At 46.8% G+C, this 20948-nt stretch overlaps 1 protein-coding gene across 1 annotated transcript; it reads right to left on the reverse strand.

The window, feature by feature from the left end:
* Window positions 1–722: 722 nt before the first annotated feature.
* Window positions 723–18566, reverse strand: RAB11B (RAB11B, member RAS oncogene family). The gene is made up of 5 exons (XM_084825462.1): window positions 18384–18566; window positions 11522–11717; window positions 8357–8550; window positions 6634–6714; window positions 723–4722 (listed from the first exon to the last, which is right to left on the reverse strand). The coding sequence occupies exons 1-5, from the start codon at window positions 18421–18423 to the stop codon at window positions 4577–4579; spliced, it is 657 nt and encodes a 218-aa protein (XP_084681588.1). The 5' UTR covers window positions 18424–18566; the 3' UTR covers window positions 723–4576.
* Window positions 18567–20948: the final 2382 nt, after the last annotated feature.

The raw sequence follows: 20948 nt of genomic DNA on the forward strand, positions 1-20948 counted from the left end.
ATTGGGGGGGCATATGAAAAGTTTAGGGCACAGAGGCAGCTAAGCCACACTGTACTGCACACTAGTGTGGCTGCAACAACCCAATGCTTTAGTCAGCAACTTGTTCCCAATCATTCTAACAGCCTCAAAAAGCAGCCCTAAACTTTTCATATGCCCCCCCGCCAACTGAACCCAGGGACCCAAAGAAAGCTTGTAAAACAGCTATACTGTAGAGCAGCATTAACAGAAAGTAGTTCATAGTGTGGCTTCAGCACCAGCATCTCCTTTAAGCAATACACTGCTTTAGGCTTTGACAGACCCTTCCCTTGCCCTAGTCAGAGACCAGCTGCTTCGTTGAAGATCCCAAGACTTAAGTCTCTGCCTTGCAATACCAACCTAGAATACCAGTGTCTTGCTGCTGATAGCCCTGCCAGAGACACCAAGTAGCCTTCCCCCCATTTATCAAGGTGCCAAAGGTATTTTACTATTGGCTCACCATAGTAACTGAAATCTTATCCAGTCACTGCCACTAAGGTATTTCAGCAGGCAGTACCCACCCATTCAAAATGTATCTTCACAGCCATAATGGCTAGGAACTTGTTCCTTTAAAAAAAAAATACTTGACGAGTTTTTCAGGTACTTGAATTCTGCTCTTTTTACCCCAAGTTGGCACTTTCCTGCAAAGTCACAGCAAACACAGAGCCCTGCTTCTCAGAGTAAAAGAAACACACAAAACTCAGATGCACCATTTGGTTTGGCAATCTTTATATATCCACAATACATAATAACCATGCACAAAAATCAAAATGAGTATTTACAAGGGGAATTGCACTTAACAGAAGAGTCAGCAGGAAGCAAGAGAGAGGGGGGAAAACCTCCTCCTGCCCACACCCAATAAGCCAATGGTATAGTCCAAAACCAACCTGCAGAAGGTTTACTGACCCCAGCATTTATGTAGGGGGCGCGGGGCCTTCAACAGCCTTTCCAGAGACTTGTCCCACAACCTGCTGCTTATTCCAAGCAATGGTACTTTTGGTGGAGCCTCTTGCTATATCACCATGAAAGAGATTCTGCATTGGCCTCTTTAGGGATTTTGCCCCCCTCGAAACAGTGGGTTTCATTAGAGAGGCTTCACATCCCAGCCCTATGTGCCTTTCCTTCTTGGCGTGGTGGGGAGACCTCAAGATGGTTGTTCCCGCGGCTAAGGATCATTCTAGCATCCCTAGTCCCTGAGAAAACAACTGTGACATGCTGGAGCAACAAGGATACTCCGCACCAGAGAAAAAGGAACAGGGAGGAGTAAGCCTAGACACTTGTCACTTTTGTCCGGGCCGGGGGTGGGGGGGGACAGAGGCTCGGTTTTGCTCTTGCTAGGCCTGGAGGCTCCACTGCCAGGACAGGGGGCTGCAGAGAGTTAGCAAATCTCTCTGGGGGTGGGGGGGGGGGAGAGAAAGAAAAGAATCAGCTCATGTCAAGACAAAGAAATGCAGGAGAAAGTACAGGCCCCTCTATGGCCTCCATACAAGGTTTAGTCAAGACCACCGGCCACAGCAGGAAGACACACTGCTACGGACACTCCATTTTTTAAAGAAGTACATGCAGCGTGTTAGCAAGTAGCTCAGCTCACTCTCCTGGGGGCGGGAGGGTTGAGACATTAAGTTACCATTTCTTAAAACGCCTCCTGCTTTGCTTCTCTTCCCTCCCTACAGAACATAAAAGTAATTCTAGGGCACCCAAATAAAGGGGTGCCCAAGACTTCGTTTGGGCCACCCTGGGGTTATTCAAAGCCAGGCCGAAGTGCACCAGTTCTCCCCACCAAGGGAAGAAACAGCCCAGTCACCAATCCAGAGCCAGGTCATGACAAGACTCTCTGGAGTTCATTTAAGGTGGAGTTCAGTGTCCAATAAACATAACCTTTAATCCCACAGAGAACCCTCCTCCCCCCTAGCAAACTTTTCAGCTCTCAAGAAAGTGGAGAACCAGCCCACCCACATAGATGCAGGATACCGGGCGGTGGTGAACTGGAATGCTGATCTTAATTACAAAGTCACCTCAAAGCCATATTGGACCCCGATTCTCTTAAGGTGTGTAAGTGTGCATTTATTGTACACGTAACTTAATGCCAGTTGGTTTCCCCCACCCCTTACACTGCAGCTTTCTAGCCAAGCAAGAACGACAGCATTTGCACCAAGGGCAGACTAGGCCAAAGGAAGAAAGCAAACACAAGAGCATGGCAGAAAGAACGTGCTGAGGCAATAGCAACTGCCTGGAAACACCTCACGCAGCAAGAGAGAGAGCTGTCCCAGGAGAAAGTGCTGGCTGCCAGAGATGACGAGGAAGGTCAAAGCAACCCAAGAGATTCAAGCATCCACATCTCAGAAGCTGGCTCCCCTAAAGAGAGATCTTAGCAAAACAATGACCACCTCCCACTCCCCAGGCTATGATTCACAAGGACTCTGGGGCCTGGGCGAATAGCACTCTCGTTCTTTGCCCACAGAAGAAGAGAGCAGGCTCCAGAAGTGTCTTGTTTTCTTGCATGCACTGTGACTCAGCAGCCAAGCCTTCAAAGGCTGACCACAAATCCCAAGGAAAGACCATCTCTTGTTTCAGACTCGCTCAGCTAGCAGTAAGCAGTCAGTTTCCTTCTGCCTCAGCCTACCACCAAGGGGTGCTCCTGAGCAGATCGGCGGGGTTAAGAAACTTCCCAGTGGACAGGTGGGGATTTGGTAGAGCACATGCGTGTCTGTGTTTTAAACTTGGTCTACTTGCTGAAAAACCATGTCCTGTGAAAGAACCTTGACAACATTTAGAGGAACACAAGGGTAGATTAACTTCTAAAGTATTTTAGCCCCATCAAGAAAGCAACAGCTATAGGAGGCAGCATCCACTGCTCCCCCAAGGCCACCCTCCCCCCGCCACACACACACCAACCTAATAGTAGGGCAGAATCCAGGAGCCGAAGCCCAGCTGCCAAAATCACTCCAGAGTGCTGTTTGCTGGCCCACAGCAGGCTCCCTCACATCCATCTAAGTGTCACGGCTATTCAGGCATCCCTACCTCACAATGCTTCAAAAATCCAACAGCAGAAGAACCAGCAGAAGGCGAGGAGAGCCACCTGCTGCCAAGACCCTCTCATGCAAGAGGACGGTTCCAGGGATACAGCAACAAAAAAAACCTTTTCCCAGCCAACTTTTAAAGTTTTGGTGGTGTTTAGCCCTGCCTGATGTCAGGTTTCTTGTACATCACATACTGAGTAGTACAATCATTTAGAAACACAACAACTGTAAAACCTCAAGGGAGCAGGACAAGAACAAAGTAGCGCCAACCGAGGACGCATGGGGGTAGCACAGGGAACATGTTTTTCAAAGGAGGTCAGAATTCAAAGGAAGTGACCTTCAAGGAGATAACAAAAATCCTAAGATGCTATAGTTATGCTCAAGTGTTACAAAAGGGAGTTATCGTCATAGTCACGTATCTGATTTTCTACAACTATTCATTCAAATCACCTTACCAGTGCGAGTTATGTACACAGCCTGAAAAATATTGCTTCACGCTCACTCCAAGGTGTGTGGGGGAGTTGCGTGTGTGGGGTGGGGCAAAGAGAAAGACTGGGGGATAAAGCAACATGCAGAGACAGAATCTGGGAGACACCTGAAGGGGGATGTCTCTACAGCGCACAGGGGAAGATGCGTGATTTCTACAGATCGCAAGGAGGCTCTAATGAAGCCATCAGGCCAGCACTTCATTTTATGTTAGGCCAATTGACATAAAGCCAGAAATAAAAGCACTAGAAGCCACTTCATACAATCCGCATGCAGCCACGCCAAGAGCTGGGGGAGGGGGGCTGGGAATGCCATGCCCAGACACACTTCATTGTTCCCAAGCTGAAGGGGGGGGGGGGGAAATGGGAGTAAAGACTTCCAGGGACAGAAAGCAGTAAAAACTACACAGCCAGACCCACTGTGCATTAGAGTGGGGGGAAAGAGGCAAGGGAGAGGACAGAGAACCAGTGACAGTAAAGGAAAGGTTCTCTTCCACAAATTTCTGATGTGTGCGTGTGCAGGCCTGCATGAGCACAAACAAGAACTAAGGTCACCACCATGTCTCCAAGAAATCAGAATGAGTATTTTGTTGGCTTAAAGTTTCTCTTATGCCTGACTGGAAATGAACTCTCCTCCCCTACCCCTCAAGTTCAGGGATTTCCTCTGCTGCTAGAACAGAAGAACCTGTATCCTTCCCACTCCCACAAGCAAAACACACAAACCCAAAAACAAAAATTAAGTTAACAAGTGTCTCAGGGCCATTAATGTCCAGTAAATGTTCCATCACACTCAAAAAACAGAACAAAAAAATTAGAATAATCTGCCAGCTCAATGCTTATATTTCACACCCCAAAATAATCATATTCAAAAGGAGTCAGAGGTAAGGAAATGTTAGCCCTGTGGATAATGCTCTAAGGTGGAAGGGCCGGGGGTGCGGGGGAGTGGAAGGAAGGAAACTAGAGTCACTGAATGACAGGAGAGATGCTGGAGAAGTGCACACGAGTTTCCAACTGAAGCACAGGCAGAGTGAGGGGCAGGTGACAGCCCCCAGGAGGTCACAGGTTCTGGCAACACTGAAGTTTGTTGGATTTCTGTCCATCGGTGGTAGGGGGAACACTGATGTCCACCACGTTGTTGCCAGGCGACTCATCGTGGGCAGACCGGTCCGCAATCTGCTTCTGTGACACAATGCGGTAGATCTCTGCAAAAAGGAGACCAGAAGGGGCTTAGATAGAGACATGGGTTTTTTCCTCCAGGGAAAGAAGTAGCGTCCCCACCCCACCCGTAATAAAGTCGCCAACGGATCAGAGAGAAGGATGGGGCAGATCCCGCATGTCCTCAGAGCTGTCACACAACACACAGAATCGTTCAGCAATTTGGACTTCTGTACCCTGATCCTACCCTAACTAGATGTGGCACAGATAACATTTATGGCCCATTCAACAGCCATGTGGTATAGTCCTTCCTACGCCATGTATCTCTTCAGATTGCAGCCAAAGGAATGCTAATTTGAATGCAGGTTCAAACAAGCAAAACATGAGACCCAGCAGAGACCCAACATGAGACAATATTTCACCATAAGGGTGAGGTTTACCTTGCTTTCCACCTGAGAGGCTGAAGTCTTAAGCCCAGTGATTAAGATTTCTACCCCACACACACCACCACAGAGACCTTTTCCACATCATCTGGTCTCCCGAGATACTCCCAGGGCCTTGCACACTGCAGAGAATTCCACCAAGTCCACGACAACTTATTGCATGCAGGGTGCTGGCCATGCCTGGCAGCTGTCGCTTCTACCCCATGTGAACAGAGAACAGGTCCTGGAACACACACAATGGCCTTCCAGCAGCTGTGGGACCTGGTACCTTCAGAAGCTCATCAGCCATTACTACAGAGCCCTAGGATTCTGCAGAACTCAGCTTGAAAACCAATCTTAGCCTTTGGGTAGCCCACAGGTAGAAATGAAAGACATCCCTCACCTACAGCCCAGGGATTATGCATATCACCCCCAAGAGCTGCTTCATACATTATGGGAACTGAGGGTATACAGTCTCTGAAATGTATCCCTTTCCTATCTCTTCTCTTGGACTACACACAGCCCAAACACATATAATATAAGGAAGACAGGCTTTTTTAAAGGCAGCCGGGGGCGCGGGGGAATGATTCTCACTTGTTACATATAAACATGCAGTAGAGAGACTAGTAGCAGCCAGTTATTTCAGGTGTGAATAAGTAGTAGCTTTTAAACCACCAGAAGCTCCTGCCACATACCTAACAAGTGCAATTCTAGACACAGCCTTCCTACAACCCACACCCACAGTTCCTCTCCTGTTAAGGCAAAGCAGTCGCCCAGCTGCGACAGCAGACAGTATCTTTGCCAAACAGGGGCAACCTATTTGTTAATTAGTGATGTGGGTTTTCTGTAAAATTTTGAATTGGAGAAAAAAATCTGTGTAAATTAGGATAATTTGCATTGTTAAATTTTCTGATGCTCTAGAGAGTGATCACATTTGGCATGTTTATTTGACTTGTATTTAGTAAACAAAGTTTAAAAAGTACCCCACCAAGTTAATTTTTTGTCCCAAAACACCACAAGTATTTGACTTGAAATATTTGAAGGGAGGAATTAAAGCACACTTTAATGTGATTTAAATGTTACATTCTATAGACACTTTTATTGGAATATCTCTAGAAATGTCAAAACAAGAGCACGTATTTCACTTACATTGTTTAAATTTCCAGAAAAAACAAAGGTCCTGAAAGCTGTTCACATGTGATCAGCAAGCCAAAGAACCATGCATGATATGTTGGAACCCACGCATCTACAACCTGAAACTGCAAATTGCCTAATATTTAATTTCCAATTGTCATCCATTCCTTGTTACTAATGAATGTATGAAATGGAAACTTTTCTGTGGAAAAATAAAGCTCTGGAAAAGTTTCCACCTCCCATCACTGATCATAATACACCAACATAAACTTCTTGCTATAAACCCAAGGAGTGCCTAGAAATGCCAAGCCATAACTCACTCACACAAACAGTGACCACAGCTGAAATCCAGGGGAGTTTCCTTTCCATGCCAGACACAACAACCCAAACTAAGATCCTTACCTGTAAGGATGTTCTTGAAGGCTTCTTCGACATTTGTTGAGTCAAGTGCTGAAGTTTCAATGAACGACAGGTTGTTTTTTTCTGCGGGGGCGAGTGGAAGGGAGGAAGTCATTGCAGTTTTTTTTAATATACAGCTGGCCCTTTCCTCCAATTTCTCAAGACCAGTAACAGCTTCCCATCCATCCACCACATCAAGGAATCAAAATCAGATAAAATAATCAGACACCGATTGTAGTTTTATATTCTATATTGTATTTAAATTGTTTGAGAGAACAATCCTATGGTCCTTGTAGAGTGTCCCAGGGACCAAAGGATTTATTGGCATCCCCCTCCCAAAGCCATACACATTCCTATGACTTAAGGAGGGGGACTACAGGATCCAATCCCTCCCCTCCTGCCCACCCTCTCACAACCACAATGGGAAGACGTATGCCAGCTGCTTTCTGAGGTTGCACACGCAGCCTTGGAGGACAAAAAGAGGGCATTCCAGTGGATGGAGAGGGGAGAGAAGCAGCCAGGATACAAGAAATCCTATGGCTTCTCCAGTCCCAGCACCACCCACATCAGTGTGCCTCCACTAGAAAGGCACAGAGACACATCTAGGAGAAAAAGAAAAACAAGGATGGAGAGGCAAAAACTGCCTCCTTTGCTCCTCCCCTCTCTGTCAGCAACAGCCTGGCAGGGGATGGGATGCTCCGAAGCCCCCCAAGATCAGAAGTTTCTTTCTGGTAGGCAGCAATCCGAAAGGACTGCACCCTTACTGGGGGGGGGGGGGGGGGAGGTAATTGTAAAGGTGTTTCTTTTACTGTAACCCGTAACAAAGAGAACTTTGTTCTGGGTTATGACTATCATCATAAACAGATAAAGATATAAAATCTCAGCCATTAGTAGCATCATGTTGAAGCCTCAGCTACCCATACCCCAAATCTGAAATACATGCAGATGAATATGGATGTTTTTAAAATAATTTTAATATTGTTTCATTATTTTTATCTTTTGTTCATTTTATCTCTTGTTGTTCACTGCTCCAGAACCTGTTTAGGTGTGGAGTGGTATACAAATGTTGTAAATAAATAAATGAATAAATAAGTACTGGCCTATCTTTATTATTAAAATCAAGACACTATCTTGCCATTCCTCAGTGGACATGATTGCTCTAACTTACACACACACACACACACACACACACAATTTTAGCTTAAGAAACACCCTACAAGGGAAATTGGGCTGGTCACTCTCAGCCCAAGTTCAGCTAAGCCAGAATCTGAACCCAGGTCTTCCCAGTCTATGTCCAACACTGTCTAGCCACTCTCATAGCTAACATACATATTTTTGAGCACTTTGATATAAATACAGCACTTTTTCCAAGCTTATTGTGGCATTTGGTGCACCTGCATTGATCCAAGCCTTTAACCTCTCCTGTCTGGATCCTCTTTCTGGTGCCCACCCATTCCCATATGTAACAGAGCTGAGGGCCCTTTCAGGCAGGGACCTGCCCTAGACTTAGTTGTACCGACGTCAATACCGCTGCTTCATAAAACCATGATAATCCCTCAGCAACTTACACAAAGTTTTTCTGTGCCATGCCATTATTTCCCCACCTCTTCCTCCAGGTGGCCAGTTTGCAAAATCCTTCAGCACTTCAGAGAGCATAACCAACCCTATTACAAGCACCAGATGCTTAAAAAAAATGTCAATAGCCAGAACTAAACAACAGCCAAACCTGCAAAAGCACGGGCCTCGTCTGTGGGCACAGCCCTCAGGTGACGCAAGTCGCTCTTGTTCCCCACCAGCATAATGACGATGTTGTTATCTGCATGGTCCCGGAGCTCCTTCAGCCAACGCTCCACATTCTCGTACGTCAGGTGCTTGGCAATGTCATAAACCAGGAGTGCCCCAACAGCACCACGGTAATAGCTGAAATTGTTTCACAAGCATTACTCAAATTGGGGAAGAGATCTCCACCATGTCTTCAGACAGAGGAAACAGAGTTGATTGCACAACATAAAAGTTGTCACACCTATCATGTAGTGACAAACATCTCACAGAATAGTGGGATTCTAAGGTTCTATTTCTGTGAGGTCCCCTTAAAAAAAAACTGTTACAACAATGGGAAGGGGAAAGCAGAGACTTCAGAGCCCAGTGGGTCACCTGCTAAGACAGAACAACAAATCAGATAATGTTCTGCCTGGTGACAGATACAAGAGGGAGAGTGGGAGCTTTCTTACAATATTAAATTAACTAAACTCCTTCCAAGTAAATTGAGGCAGCCCTTTTCTTTTAAAGCTGGCTTTGCTCAAGAACCCAGCTCTTTTCTTTCTCTCTCCTCTCTCCACTCACAAAGGATTTACAGGCATACATATAAACACTAAACACTTAAGGAACACTGAAGTAGACGAACTGGAAGCCACTGGACTGGCTTTTAGTAGCTAGATTTAAGCAACTACATGGGTAAAGTTTTGGTTTGATCTTATAGGGTTCTGCAGTTACAGTTCTAGAAGTTGCAGTAACCCAGTCTTGAGCGTTCAGAACAGAGGCACAAAGGAGAAATTTAAATCCCATTATTTTACAAAGTACCATCAAAGCCACATTAACAGACTGTTTTAGGTGTTTCTACAAGGGGTTGTTCAAGAAGGGGCAACTGTACCATTTTTGTACTGTTCACACACATTTTAAGGACAAAACATAGGAAGCTAGTTGCCTTATCCCAGCTTAAGACCAATGGTCCATCTAGCTCTGTATTACATACTGTACACCATTGACAGATACCAATGCTCTGCCACCTCTCAGTTCTGCTACCCAAGAACCCCCTTTTTAATGGAGACACCATAGACAGAACCTGGGTCCTTCTCTATGCAAAGCACATGCTCTGCCTCCAAACTACAGCTCTGCCCAATGTGCAAAGTTTCCACCCACCCCACTTGTGCTTTCCCAGGAAGGTCACATCCAGAGATTTCCTACCATATGAGAATATTCCAAAGCAATTCTACATATGGTCACACAGTGGTAGCCAGGAGTACCTTGGAAAGGGCAGGCCCAAGTACTTCAGCCTTCACTCAAGCAAACTGCTCATAAGTAAGATAGCTTTTATTCTTTAAAGAGGTGTCCACACTGGATTCTTCTTCGCTAAACTGTTCTCGCACTGCAAACTGTGCAGGAGATACAAACATTCTGGGTTTCAAGAGTGTACGCCATCAGTCAACAAGGCCCTAGGCAGCCTTCCCTGACCCAGTGCCCTCCAGATGTGTTGGACTGCAATCCCCATAATACCCAGCCAGCAGACTGGGGGAGGCTGGTCTAAGGGGATAAAAGACAGTGGGTAGAGTTCTGTCAGTCTAAAGACTGTCTAAGAGTATACCTTAAGTTGCCCACAAAACAAAAAGGAACATCAAGGTTCCTAGGATTGGCACCAGGCACACAAACCTATGCGGAACACTACACATAATCACAGGTCGTCAAAATTCTCCAAGTAATTTTTATCTCCCACCATCAGTGCAACGTTCAGGATAATAAACACTTTGCTCATGAATCCTGCATGACGGGTGAAATGCAAGAGAACACCAACCCAAACCCAACTGTTGCTTTTAAAAATATATCCAGGTTTTAAGTTTGCAGGTTTATTACAACTGTTTAATTATTAAAGAATTTCTAAAGCAGCACTTGGGGGCAGCCATTTACTCGCAAGATTCAGACAAATGTACATCACCTTATTTACATTTCACAAAAGCAAAATCCACAGATGACTTCCAACATCATGCTTGGGGGGGGGGCAGGGGGGAGAATAATAGGTCAGTGCTTTTTGTGAGCTCTACTTTTCCATGATGGGTGTGTCCTATCTATGAGACCCACTTCTGAGCTCTGCTCTCAGCCACCAATTACACCGTTAAAGAACATTACAACACATCAAAATTGCCAGGAACACGCAATAAACATGATACTGACAGGAATGGACTGTACCACTTTCATGAAAACCACCAAACATCACTAAGCTGTCTGGTTACCACTGGCCTGCTGGTTGGGGCTGATGGGAGTTGGAGTCCAACAGCATCCAGAAGGTCACAGGTTACCCAATCATGGCACAGACAATACTGAGCTTGATGGACCAGTGGCCTTACTCGGTATAAGGCAGCTTCCTGCATTATGTCATGGGGTATTCAAACCAACATTAGCTTTCTGGGGGTAACTGAACAATTCAAGTCTGACAAAACAGTGGAGAGACAATCCAGATTTCTCCCATCCAAAGTAGCAAAGGCCCCACGATCAGAAGAAAAGACAAAGTAAGTACTGGGTCAGGCAGGTAAATAGCAATACTGCCTGCAAGGACTGCTAGAAGCCCCCCTCCACCCCACCCCAGTGATCTGCTCCCCACATCCCGGCTGATTATCCAGGCTGTGGGGGGATAGGAAGTGAGGCTCCCCGGGCCATAGAGATAGTGGCCAAGGGCCATATGCAGCCCACAGGTTGCCCACATGTGGCTTAGAAGCTCATTGGGAGAGGGAAGTCAATCCAAGAACTGACTCAGTTCAGGCTTATTACTCCCATCACCACACATGATTCACAATCCTCCTTCACATCACTCATCACTCTCGATTCTTTAACCCTGGGGTGGACTGGCTTGCACAGTTTGTTCGTTCCTCCCCTCACCCCACCCTAAGAATGCCAGTGATCCACCAAAGCGATTTAATTTTTACAGGGCAAGATTGTACACCCAGGATATTGCAGTTTGCTAATCTGCATTTCATTAAGCAGTACCCCAAGGGATGAATAAGGCCAAGGTCTACAGAGTCCAACATTTTTGCAAGAAACTCAGCAGACATTGGGAACTGGTTGCTAGTTCACCTTCCCTCCAGCCCTGCCAATCATAGAGGAAAGCACCACTGAGCCTTACGCTGAGGTGATGGCACGGTATCGCTCCTGGCCTGCAGTGTCCCAGATCTGCGCCTTTATCGTCTTCCCATCCACCTGGATGCTCCTGGTGGCAAACTCCACGCCAATGGTGCTTTTGCTCTCCAGGTTGAATTCATTGCGGGTGAAGCGGGACAGGAGATTGCTCTTCCCCACCCCGGAGTCTCCAATTAGAACAACTGGGAGAAAAAGACAATATAGCACTGTCAGCATTCATTCACTCATCACGCTGGGATTTGTGAACACAAGGCAGGCAGGCACTGCAGAGATCAGAGACCTCGCTGCCCCCAGGGAGAGGAACAGTGCCATCTCCCTAGGAGCAGCGAGGTCTCTGCATTCTTGGAGACAAAACAGTGCATGCTTGGCTAGCAAATGGTCAGCTATTCCATAGCTGGGGAAAGGCTTCTTGGCAAAATCTAATGCATCACATGCTCTAAGGCAGGACTGGCCTAACAGCCACCTGAGCCAAAAGCTGCCCAGAAAAACTTCCACTTTTCAGCCGATTACAGCTGTTTCTCCTGCTCCCTTGCACCTTCCTCCAACCCTCTCAGCCATTTTCACCATGCTTTTCCCTCTTGCCAACCCACCCAACATCCATAAAAATCTCAACCATTTCGACTTTGGCCTCTTCAGCTGTCCCCTGGACAACTTGCTGGGGTTCCTTTCCTCCCTTCCACAGCCTAGATCCCCAGAGACCCTCTTACCCGATGCTGATAGATTAAGCTGTTGCCACTACCTCTTCCTCCTCCTGGGCTCCCTTATTCACAGAGTCTACTTAAAACAAGCAGACGAAGGCACAATTCATTGGGTATAAAATGCATAAAGACAGCATAACGGCAACAATCACCCAACAATGCACCATAAAATAATCACATCATAACAATGTACCATAAATCTACTTGTTAAAACTGGTCCAAGCCATTCGTCAATTAGAATTATCTCCTCACTCAAGGGAAGCACCTTCACTCCACCCAAAGTTTTAACCTTCACTCCAACCAAAGTGTTAATGGCAACAAGCAACAGGATATTGGGCAGGGAGGAATTGTGGCAAAGTATCAAGTAAATGATCCCTAGCTAGGCGTCCATGGGCCAATTCAAGCCATTCTGGCCTTCTGACAGGGATGCATTGTTGGAAGCACATTACACTAGACCATCAGCTCGCTATTGCAAGAGTTGTGTGCACTCAGAAAGGTTAAAACACTCCTCACCAAAGCAATACAAATTCTGTACTCCAAAAAACTTCAACTGTGCAAACGCATATTTCTCCTTTGTGTAGCTCTGCAGTTTTACAGTTTCCCTGGTTTTCAGAAGCCATGGAGGAAGGGAAGCAACCTACACAAGAGACTAAGTCCCCAATCCCAAACAAATCTTATTCAGTTCAACCTTCTGCTTCCACAGGTTTCATCAAGCATTGCCCAAACACTTCCAAATATATTTTTACAGCCATAAAGACCAGCAACTTGCTTTTTTCAAGGAAAGGAAAAAACCTTAATTCTACATCCAGTACCACATTCTGTGTTTTCCTTTGCTCCCACACACAGAGCCATGTCCTAATTCCAGTGGAGCTTAATTCAAAGTGACAGCAATGACCTACAAAGCTCACACCCAGCATATCTGACATGGCCTCCACTCATATGCTTCATCACAACCTTTAAGACTGACTAAAACAGCCCTATTAAGCATACTATCCACACAGGGCTACGAGCATGCACAGCACCTCTTGAATACCCTTCCCCTGGAAACTCAAAACACGTAACTTTCAAATTGGCTTTGGACGGATAAGGAGGGAAGTTAATGAGTAAGGTAATGGGAGATTGTTTTATCATACAAACAGTTGCACACCAGGCGCTTCAGATGCAACAGAATATAAACTGATACATAAATAAGTAAATCACAATAAACGACCAGCAATCACACATCCAGTCTATAAATGCTAAAAGCATTTTCATAAACAGATTTTAAAATTTGTTTGCTAAAAACATTCTTTAAAAAATTATAAACTGGACAGGCGAATGGTGGTTGTTTGTTGTAGTTTGGAGTGATATGTCATGTGAATCACCTGTGTATCGGTTTATTCATAAATAAGTAGTCGCATGTTAATTTTCCAAACCGTTTCACATAAAGAGCTGTTAGTCTGAAATAACCCTTCACATAAAAAATAAATAAATCTGATCATTTTAAACAGTATCAAGGAAAACAAGAGAACTATAATCACGAGAGAGACAGACAGACACTAGGGAAGGAATTCTCTAACAGCTGACCTGTGCCTTAGCTGGCTTACCCAAGCCCTGTAAACTTGGTTTGATTCCCTTGCTGCACTTTGACCAGTTATACTTCGGTCTCCCTTGCACACACAGCTTATGCCACACTCATCTGTAAAAGCTGAGGCGCTTGATGAGGAGAATTAAGCCATGAAGTTCCTTTTGGAAGAACTTGCCTTTGGGTAGAAAATCAGTCTAGTAGAACACAACCTTCTCTAGCTTAGCCCACCAGGTCTACATGTTAATGCAGAAGACCATCAACTCTTTTCTCTGTGGAAAGTGTGTTTACTTGCAAGAGGCACAGGCACATGTTAATTACCTCAGCAACATAAAGTAAACCAAACAGATTATTCAGTTTATGGAACGCCCTCTCCAAGGAGGCTGGACAGGCATCTTTCTGGCACCAGGTTATTTTTCCGGCACAAGCAAAGACCTTACTTTTGCCCCAGGCCTTTTAAAGATTAGGGAGGTTTTTTTAGACTTTATGGCTGCCTTCATACATTTTATATTTATTCCTATGCTGTTTGTTGTTTTGTTTTGTATTTTATTCTTTTAGTTCTTGTGATCCAGCCAGATAATTTCTGTTATTGGGCAGATTAAAAAATAATAAATAAATGTGAACATATACATTCAGCATTTACTATGTGAAGTACTTTACAATTCTTGACTTTGGTATTGGTCACTATTACACCCATTGAGGAGTCCCATTTACTTACATAATTGGTATATCATCTAATTAACAATGTCCTCTGGGCACCAAACAATAAAGGTTCATAAAAACAACAAAAATACTACCAAATGGAATAAAACCCAACCACGGTATTAAACTGAATAAATAAAGCCAGCGACTGTAAAAATATTAACATGGCACAATTAAAAACATAATGGATGTTAACACCCCCCTGGGAAAATAAAAGGGTCTTTACCTGGAGCCAAAATGATTATAACATAGGTGTCCAGCAAGCCTTTCCGGGGAGGACACTCCACAATGCAGGTGCCACTGCCAAAAGGGCATTTTCTCTAGTAGCCACCTATGCCATACCTCATCTGCAAGCATGTTTGATTATGGGTGATAAACCAAGGTTGGCCAGGTTGAATGCCAGTTCCAGGAGCTGCAACACACACTGGCTAAAGCAGGCCCATCAAAAGCTCAGTGAAACCCTCCAGGGATTGCACAAAAGCCATACCCTAGGCTTGATGGGTCATGTTGGCCTTTTCTCAACCTGGTGCCTCACCTGATGCAAATGGGAGATGTAATCTAAAACATCTGGAGAGCACTAGGTTGGGGAAGGCTGGCCTAGGGTAAAGACTTAACAGCTTTACGGTTTTATTTCCATTTCCAAAAAGCTTTCCCCCATTGTTCATCCCAAAATCGCTAGCTGCTTTTTGCAGTGACTTTTCACCTTTCAAAAACATTACGACACCATATCAAAATTCCCAGGAACAAGCAATACACCGGCACTGACAGGACTGGACTGAATTGTCACTCATAGCAACTATTCAAAAGCTTGTTTAACTTTCACAGGAACCAAATGTCGCTAAACTGACTGATTCCCAGGTCACTGGTGTCGGTCACTTGCAGGCTCAATCACTGATTGGATAGCTGCTGTTGCCCATGGCTGGCAGGCTTGAATCCTGTAGATCAGTCTTCCCCAAGCCGGTGCCCTCCAGATGTGTGAGGCTGCAACTCCTAGCATGCTGGTTGGATGATGCAGGGAGTCAAACACATCTGGAGGGTACCAGCTTGGGGAAGCTGATGTAGACCCATAAAATACTCCATTCCAAATAACTGCTCTTATATCTCACCTTCCCTGCCACCTATTCATTGCCTGCAGTTCCCCACTGCCAGTTCTTGGTTTTAGAAAGACTTAGTGAAGATGCACAGCCAAACAATGTTAGCATGAGTAGTGTGCACAAGCAGCGTTACTTGTGCAGTTCTAACACACACTGCTGAGGAGAGACCCTGGCATAGGAAGCTGACCCCAAAGAGCTACAGTCTTGGTATAGAAGGCCACAAGGGTATTAGCCAATGAAAAAAGATGAGGCTAGGGTTCAAAACCAACCATGTGTGCATTTGTTAAACAGCTATTTGGGAGGGCGGGGAGACTGGGAAAATACAAGTAGATTATATCTCTTTGGTAGAACAAATGAAGTAGATGACTGAGCTGGATTGAGTCTGGGCCTACAAGACTGGAAACTTCCCATGTTGTTCAGTGTTATGACCCACCCCGAGCTCTTTGGACAAAGCACAATTTATCTGTAAAGGTGTTAAGCCATCCAAGCCCACCATGTACATCTGTTCCTAAACAAAGCTTCTCATCAGGAGACAATGTTTATGCCAATCCTTCTACTCCCAGAGAACCAAGGCACCCAATTACCCCCCTACAGCCACACTTCCCTGCCCCCAAGCCCTCTACCATTTGCCAAGGCATTTGGCACTGCATCCTCCAGCCAGAATACCCCATCCTCATTCCTGCATGGACCCATATATACCACTGAGCTATAAATGCTACAGCATCTTTACCCCCCACTCCCCAGTTCAGACTCCAAACAAAGCTGCTCTTCAAATCCCAGCCCACCAGTTTCTTACCTACCCATCATTTGTAAGCTTCCTTCAGGACCATATGGCAGAAAGGGAGCCTTGAAATGCTAGCGCTAGAACAGAAGTGCCCCTAGAACCCATTTCCAGAGCCCTTTAAAGACCTGTCCCTCCCAACCTATCTATATGTAGTGAGGGTCGCCTAGCCACACAAGCCCTTTAAGCTCCCCAGATCCCTTCTTCTAACATCGGTTGTTATGTTTTTACTTCCCAGGCCCCCCCACTCAACTCTTCTCTAACCCTTTCCAGGCTCCTTCCTTTCACGCTCCCTTCCCAAACCCCACTCCACTTTCCAGCCCCAACACACACGCACACACCAGCTCTTTCTCCAGGACCCTTCCCCTCCAGCAGAAGAGGGGGAGACCCCTTTCCCCTTCACATTGGTTGCAGATGCTTCAGGGCCTGGGTGGGGGTTCTGTGACCCATTTAGAGCTCCCCTGGAGCCACTGTACACTCTCCCTCCAAGACCTCTGCATACATTTTCCAACCTATCACCCTCCATAGCTCCTTCTCCAAACCCCACATTCACTGCCCAATACCCCACCACCCCCTTCCCAAGATCCCCAGAAGTCCCCCTTTCCACCTCCCTTCTGAAGACCCCTTTCTTTCGACAGCCATGCCGCACACCTTCTCCCTGACCCCCTCACCTTCCTTTCCAAGGAGCCCACGCGCCTCTTTATACACCCTTTCCCAAACAGCTCCTATACCCTCTACCTAGGTGCCTCCCAATCCCCTCCAAAACCCCATTCCCCTCCCAAACTACCCTTTCCCCCATGCTCCTTTTTGAATTCCACCATTCCCCCTCCCACCCACACTCCAGACCATCTTCCTCAACAATTTTCTCAACAAGCCCTTCTCCAACCACTGCTTCCCCATACTCTCTGCCTATGATCCACTCCATCACCCCCTTCCCACTTCCTAGGCCACCCTCCTCCTTCCCCAAAGCTCCCTCCCAACTCACCCATTCTCTCATGCCCCCTTTTAAAGTCCCCCTTCCCCCTCCCACCCACACTCCAGTCTACCTTTTGAAAGCTCCCCAAGCCCTCTCTTTCCTCTACCCCGCACTCCTTTTCAAAGAGTCTACAAAAAGAACCACTTTCCCCACCAATCTGCTCCTAAACCTCCTTCTCGAGCACCCCTCCCCATACTCCGTATGTAAGACCCCCTCCATCACTCCCCTATCCAACCCCCTCCCAAACTCTTTGCAAGACCACTCCACTTCCTAGACCCCCTCTTCCCAAACACCCCACCCTAACCACCCATTCCCCACAGCGCTCCCTTTTCCAAGCCCCACAAAAAACACACTTCCTTCAACCTCCTTCTGCCTCCCATACTCTCTGCCCAAGACCACCTCCATCACCCCCTCCATGCAGGGGTTCCTTCAAATAACCCCTCCCCCTTCCTAGGCCGCCTCCAAGTGGGGGTGTCCTCAAATAACCTCCTCCTTAAGCCTCCTCCCCCTTCCTAGCCCTCCCAAGCAGGGGAAGGGTCCTCAGCCCCCTTCCTAAGCCCCCACCAAGTGGGGGGTGCCCCAAATAACCCCCTCCCCAAGCCCCCTCCCCCTTCCTAGGCCACCTCCAAGCAGGGAGAGGGTCCTCAGGCCCCTTCCTAAGCCCCCACCAAGTGGGGAGGCTGTCCACAAATAACCCCCTCCCCTTCCTAAGCCCCCACCAAGTGGGAGGTGCCCTCAAATAACCCCCTCCCTAAGCCCCCTTCTAGGCCTCCTCCAAGCAGCGAGAGGGTCCACAGGCCCCTTCCTAAGCCCCCACCAAGTGGGGAGGCTGTCCACAAATAACCCCCTCCCCTTCCGAAGCCCCCACCAAGTGGGAGGTGCCCTCAAATAACCCCCTCCCCCTTCCTAGGCCCAGTCCAAGCGGGGGTCCCCACATAAGCCCCTCTCCTCCTCTGGCTGCAAGGCGGGCGTCGGGGCCCCATTCAGGGCCCCTCCCCGTCCATCTTCCTCCTCCTCCTCCTCCTCCTGGTACCTTTGAAGAGATAGTCGTACTCGTCGTCGCGGGTTCCCATGGCGACGCCGCGCTCTCTGTTTCTCCGCTCTCTCCCGATGAGGCCCTGTCTGGTTTTCGTCCCGCTCGAAGGAAGGGAGGCGGAGGAGGCCGGACTAGGCCAGGCCAAGCCAAGCCGGGCCGAGCCTCTCCCTGACAGGCACCGAGGGAGGCGGAGGGCGGGGCCCGCTCTGAGGGGATGCAGAGGGGAGGGCCGAGCGCCAGACGGGCAGCCCTCTCCGCTTACCAGCGGCCGCCCTCGCGCTCCGGGGGCGGCGGGGCCGGGCGGCGCGGCCAATCGGCGCGGCGAAGGAGAGACGCGGCCGGAGCCAATTAGAGGGCAGAAGACGGCGGTGGCGGTTGGGGTTTTTGGATTTATTTATTGGGGGCGGGGCCTCAGGGCGGAGGTTAAAAAAAAAGATAACGGCCTGAAGGTGGGGGGAGGGGGAGACCCGTGAGGTAATTTTCCTCGTTTTTTCCTCTCAGAGGATTTATTTGAGAGGAAATAAATAAAGATGAAAGATATTATTTCATCTTTTTTATTGTTGGAAAGTAATAATAATAATAATAATAATAATTAAAAAAATGCACACGCAGACACGCACAATATTTATTTATTTTTATTTTATCTCGGTGGCATTTAAGCCGCCTTTCAGGCGTGCTGCCCTCACAAGGCGGCCGACGGTGTTATAAAAACGTGAACGTGGACATCGCAGTGACGCACCCGCACTTTTTTTTTTTAATGTCACTTAATTATAACTCTTAAGAGTTGTCATCATTATTATTATTATTTTAGGAGTGTATAACAAAAGAAACGGTGTGGGCGATATACCAACCATGACCCTATCTGGACGGCGATAGCCTAGCCGCTGTTATCTACCTTTTTCTAACCTCACGTTTGGATCGCAACAAGTTGTGACAGGCAGGGCCGGCCTGGGACGCCGAGCCGAGCCCAGTGGCTATGGTTTTGTTTTAATGTACTGTCTGCAGTAAGGTGGCAAAAGGCAATGGGCTGTGGCCTTTTTCTTTTTTTCCCCAAGGTTCTACAGCTTGTTTGGGTACGAACTACAAAAATGATCTTCCTTCAGTTAGCTTTAAAGGATGTTTCTTTGTCAGTTTCCGTCGTCGTCGTCGTCGTCATCGTGGCGATCACTTGTGACCGAGTAAGATTGTCTTCCGAAGACAGAGTCTGTACAGATAACTCTTTGAAAGGACTATGAGGTCATTTGCGCTAGGTCAAAACCAGGGGAACATGGCTTCACTTTTACCGTAAACACGATGAGCGCTATATGAATAATAGTAAAATTAAGCCGTAAGCTGTAAGAGGACAGCTGGATAGAATCACAGAACAGTAGGGTTGCAAGGGGCCTACAAGGCCATCAAGTCCAAGCCCCTGCTCAGTGCAGGAATCCAGGTCAGAGCATCCCTGACAGGCGGCTGTCCAGCCTCGTCTTGAAGGCCTCCAGCGTGGGAGAGCCCACCACCTCCCTAGGTCATTGGCTCCATTGTCGTATTGCTCTAACAGTCGGGAGGTTTTTCCTGATGTTCAGACGGAACCTGGCTTCCTGTAACTTGAGCCCGTTATTCCGTGTCCTGCACTCTGGGATGATCGAGAAGAGATCCTGGCCTTCCTCTCTGTGAGACCCCCTTTCAAGTACTTGAAGAGCGCGATCATATCTCCCCTCAGTCTTCTCTTAAGGCTAAACATGCCCAGTTCGTTCAGTCTCTCCTTGTAGGGCTTTGTTTCCAGTCCCCTGATCATCTTTGTTGCCTTCCTCTGCCCTCCAGCTTGTCTGCATCCTTCTTAAAATGTGGTGCCCAGAACTGGACACAGTAATCCAGATGAGGCCTAACCAGTGCTGAGTAGAGGGGAACTAGTACTTCCTGGGATTTGGAAGCTATGCTTCTATTAATGCAGCCTAAAAGAGCCTTTGCCTTTTTTGCAGCCACATCACATTGTTGGCTCAGATTCAGCTTGTGATCGACAACAATTCCAAGATCCTTCTCGCTTGTAGTGTTGTTGAGCCACGTATCCCCTTTTTTATTTATACATTTTCTTTATTATTGGCATTTGGCAGCATATGATGAGTTTCAATTGGTCCTGGATTTGTCTTATGGTTATGGTTCATTGCTTGAGATTGCGTGCTTGAGTTTTTTTAGATATGTGTTGTCTTGTATCTTGTCTGTTCCTGTGTTTTGTATGTAAATGGCATTTAACCTCTGTATAGTGTATTTTTAATCTTTTTAATCTTTGTAAACCACCCAAAGAGCTTTGGCTATTGGGCTGTATAGAAATGTAATATATTATTATTATTATTACCCCAAACAGGAACAGATTTAGGCTGGGTTCACACAACCCAGCAAGCCAGAGTATAAGTTCAGTGCAGATTGTTGTTGAATCATGGGTTGTTGTGTTGTGTTAACCCAGCTGCACTAACAAACTATGGTTTGTTAACCATGTACTGTGGAAAATAACTAAGGCAAAGCCATGTCATCTCGGCTTCTTCGTGCCTACCTGGCAGATTCCTCAAAGGCCTAAAACTGTTG

This window comes from Heloderma suspectum, chromosome Z, assembly GCF_057233095.1.
Source record: "Heloderma suspectum isolate Gila_16-S chromosome Z, 16-S_ref, whole genome shotgun sequence".
Lineage (NCBI taxonomy): Eukaryota > Metazoa > Chordata > Lepidosauria > Squamata > Helodermatidae > Heloderma > Heloderma suspectum.

Bases quoted from the DNA above. Each gene is read 5' to 3' on its own strand.
- RAB11B (XM_084825462.1), bottom strand. From the start codon at position 18,423: ATGGGAACCCGCGACGACGAGTACGACTATCTCTTCAAAG. The intron at 8,551-11,521 runs GTAAGGCTCAGT...AAACAATTTCAG, and splicing joins TACCGTGCCATCACCTCAGC to CTATTACCGTGGTGCTGTTG. The intron at 4,723-6,633 runs GTAAGGATCTTA...TCCTTTTTGCAG, and splicing joins CTTCAAGAACATCCTTACAG to AGATCTACCGCATTGTGTCA.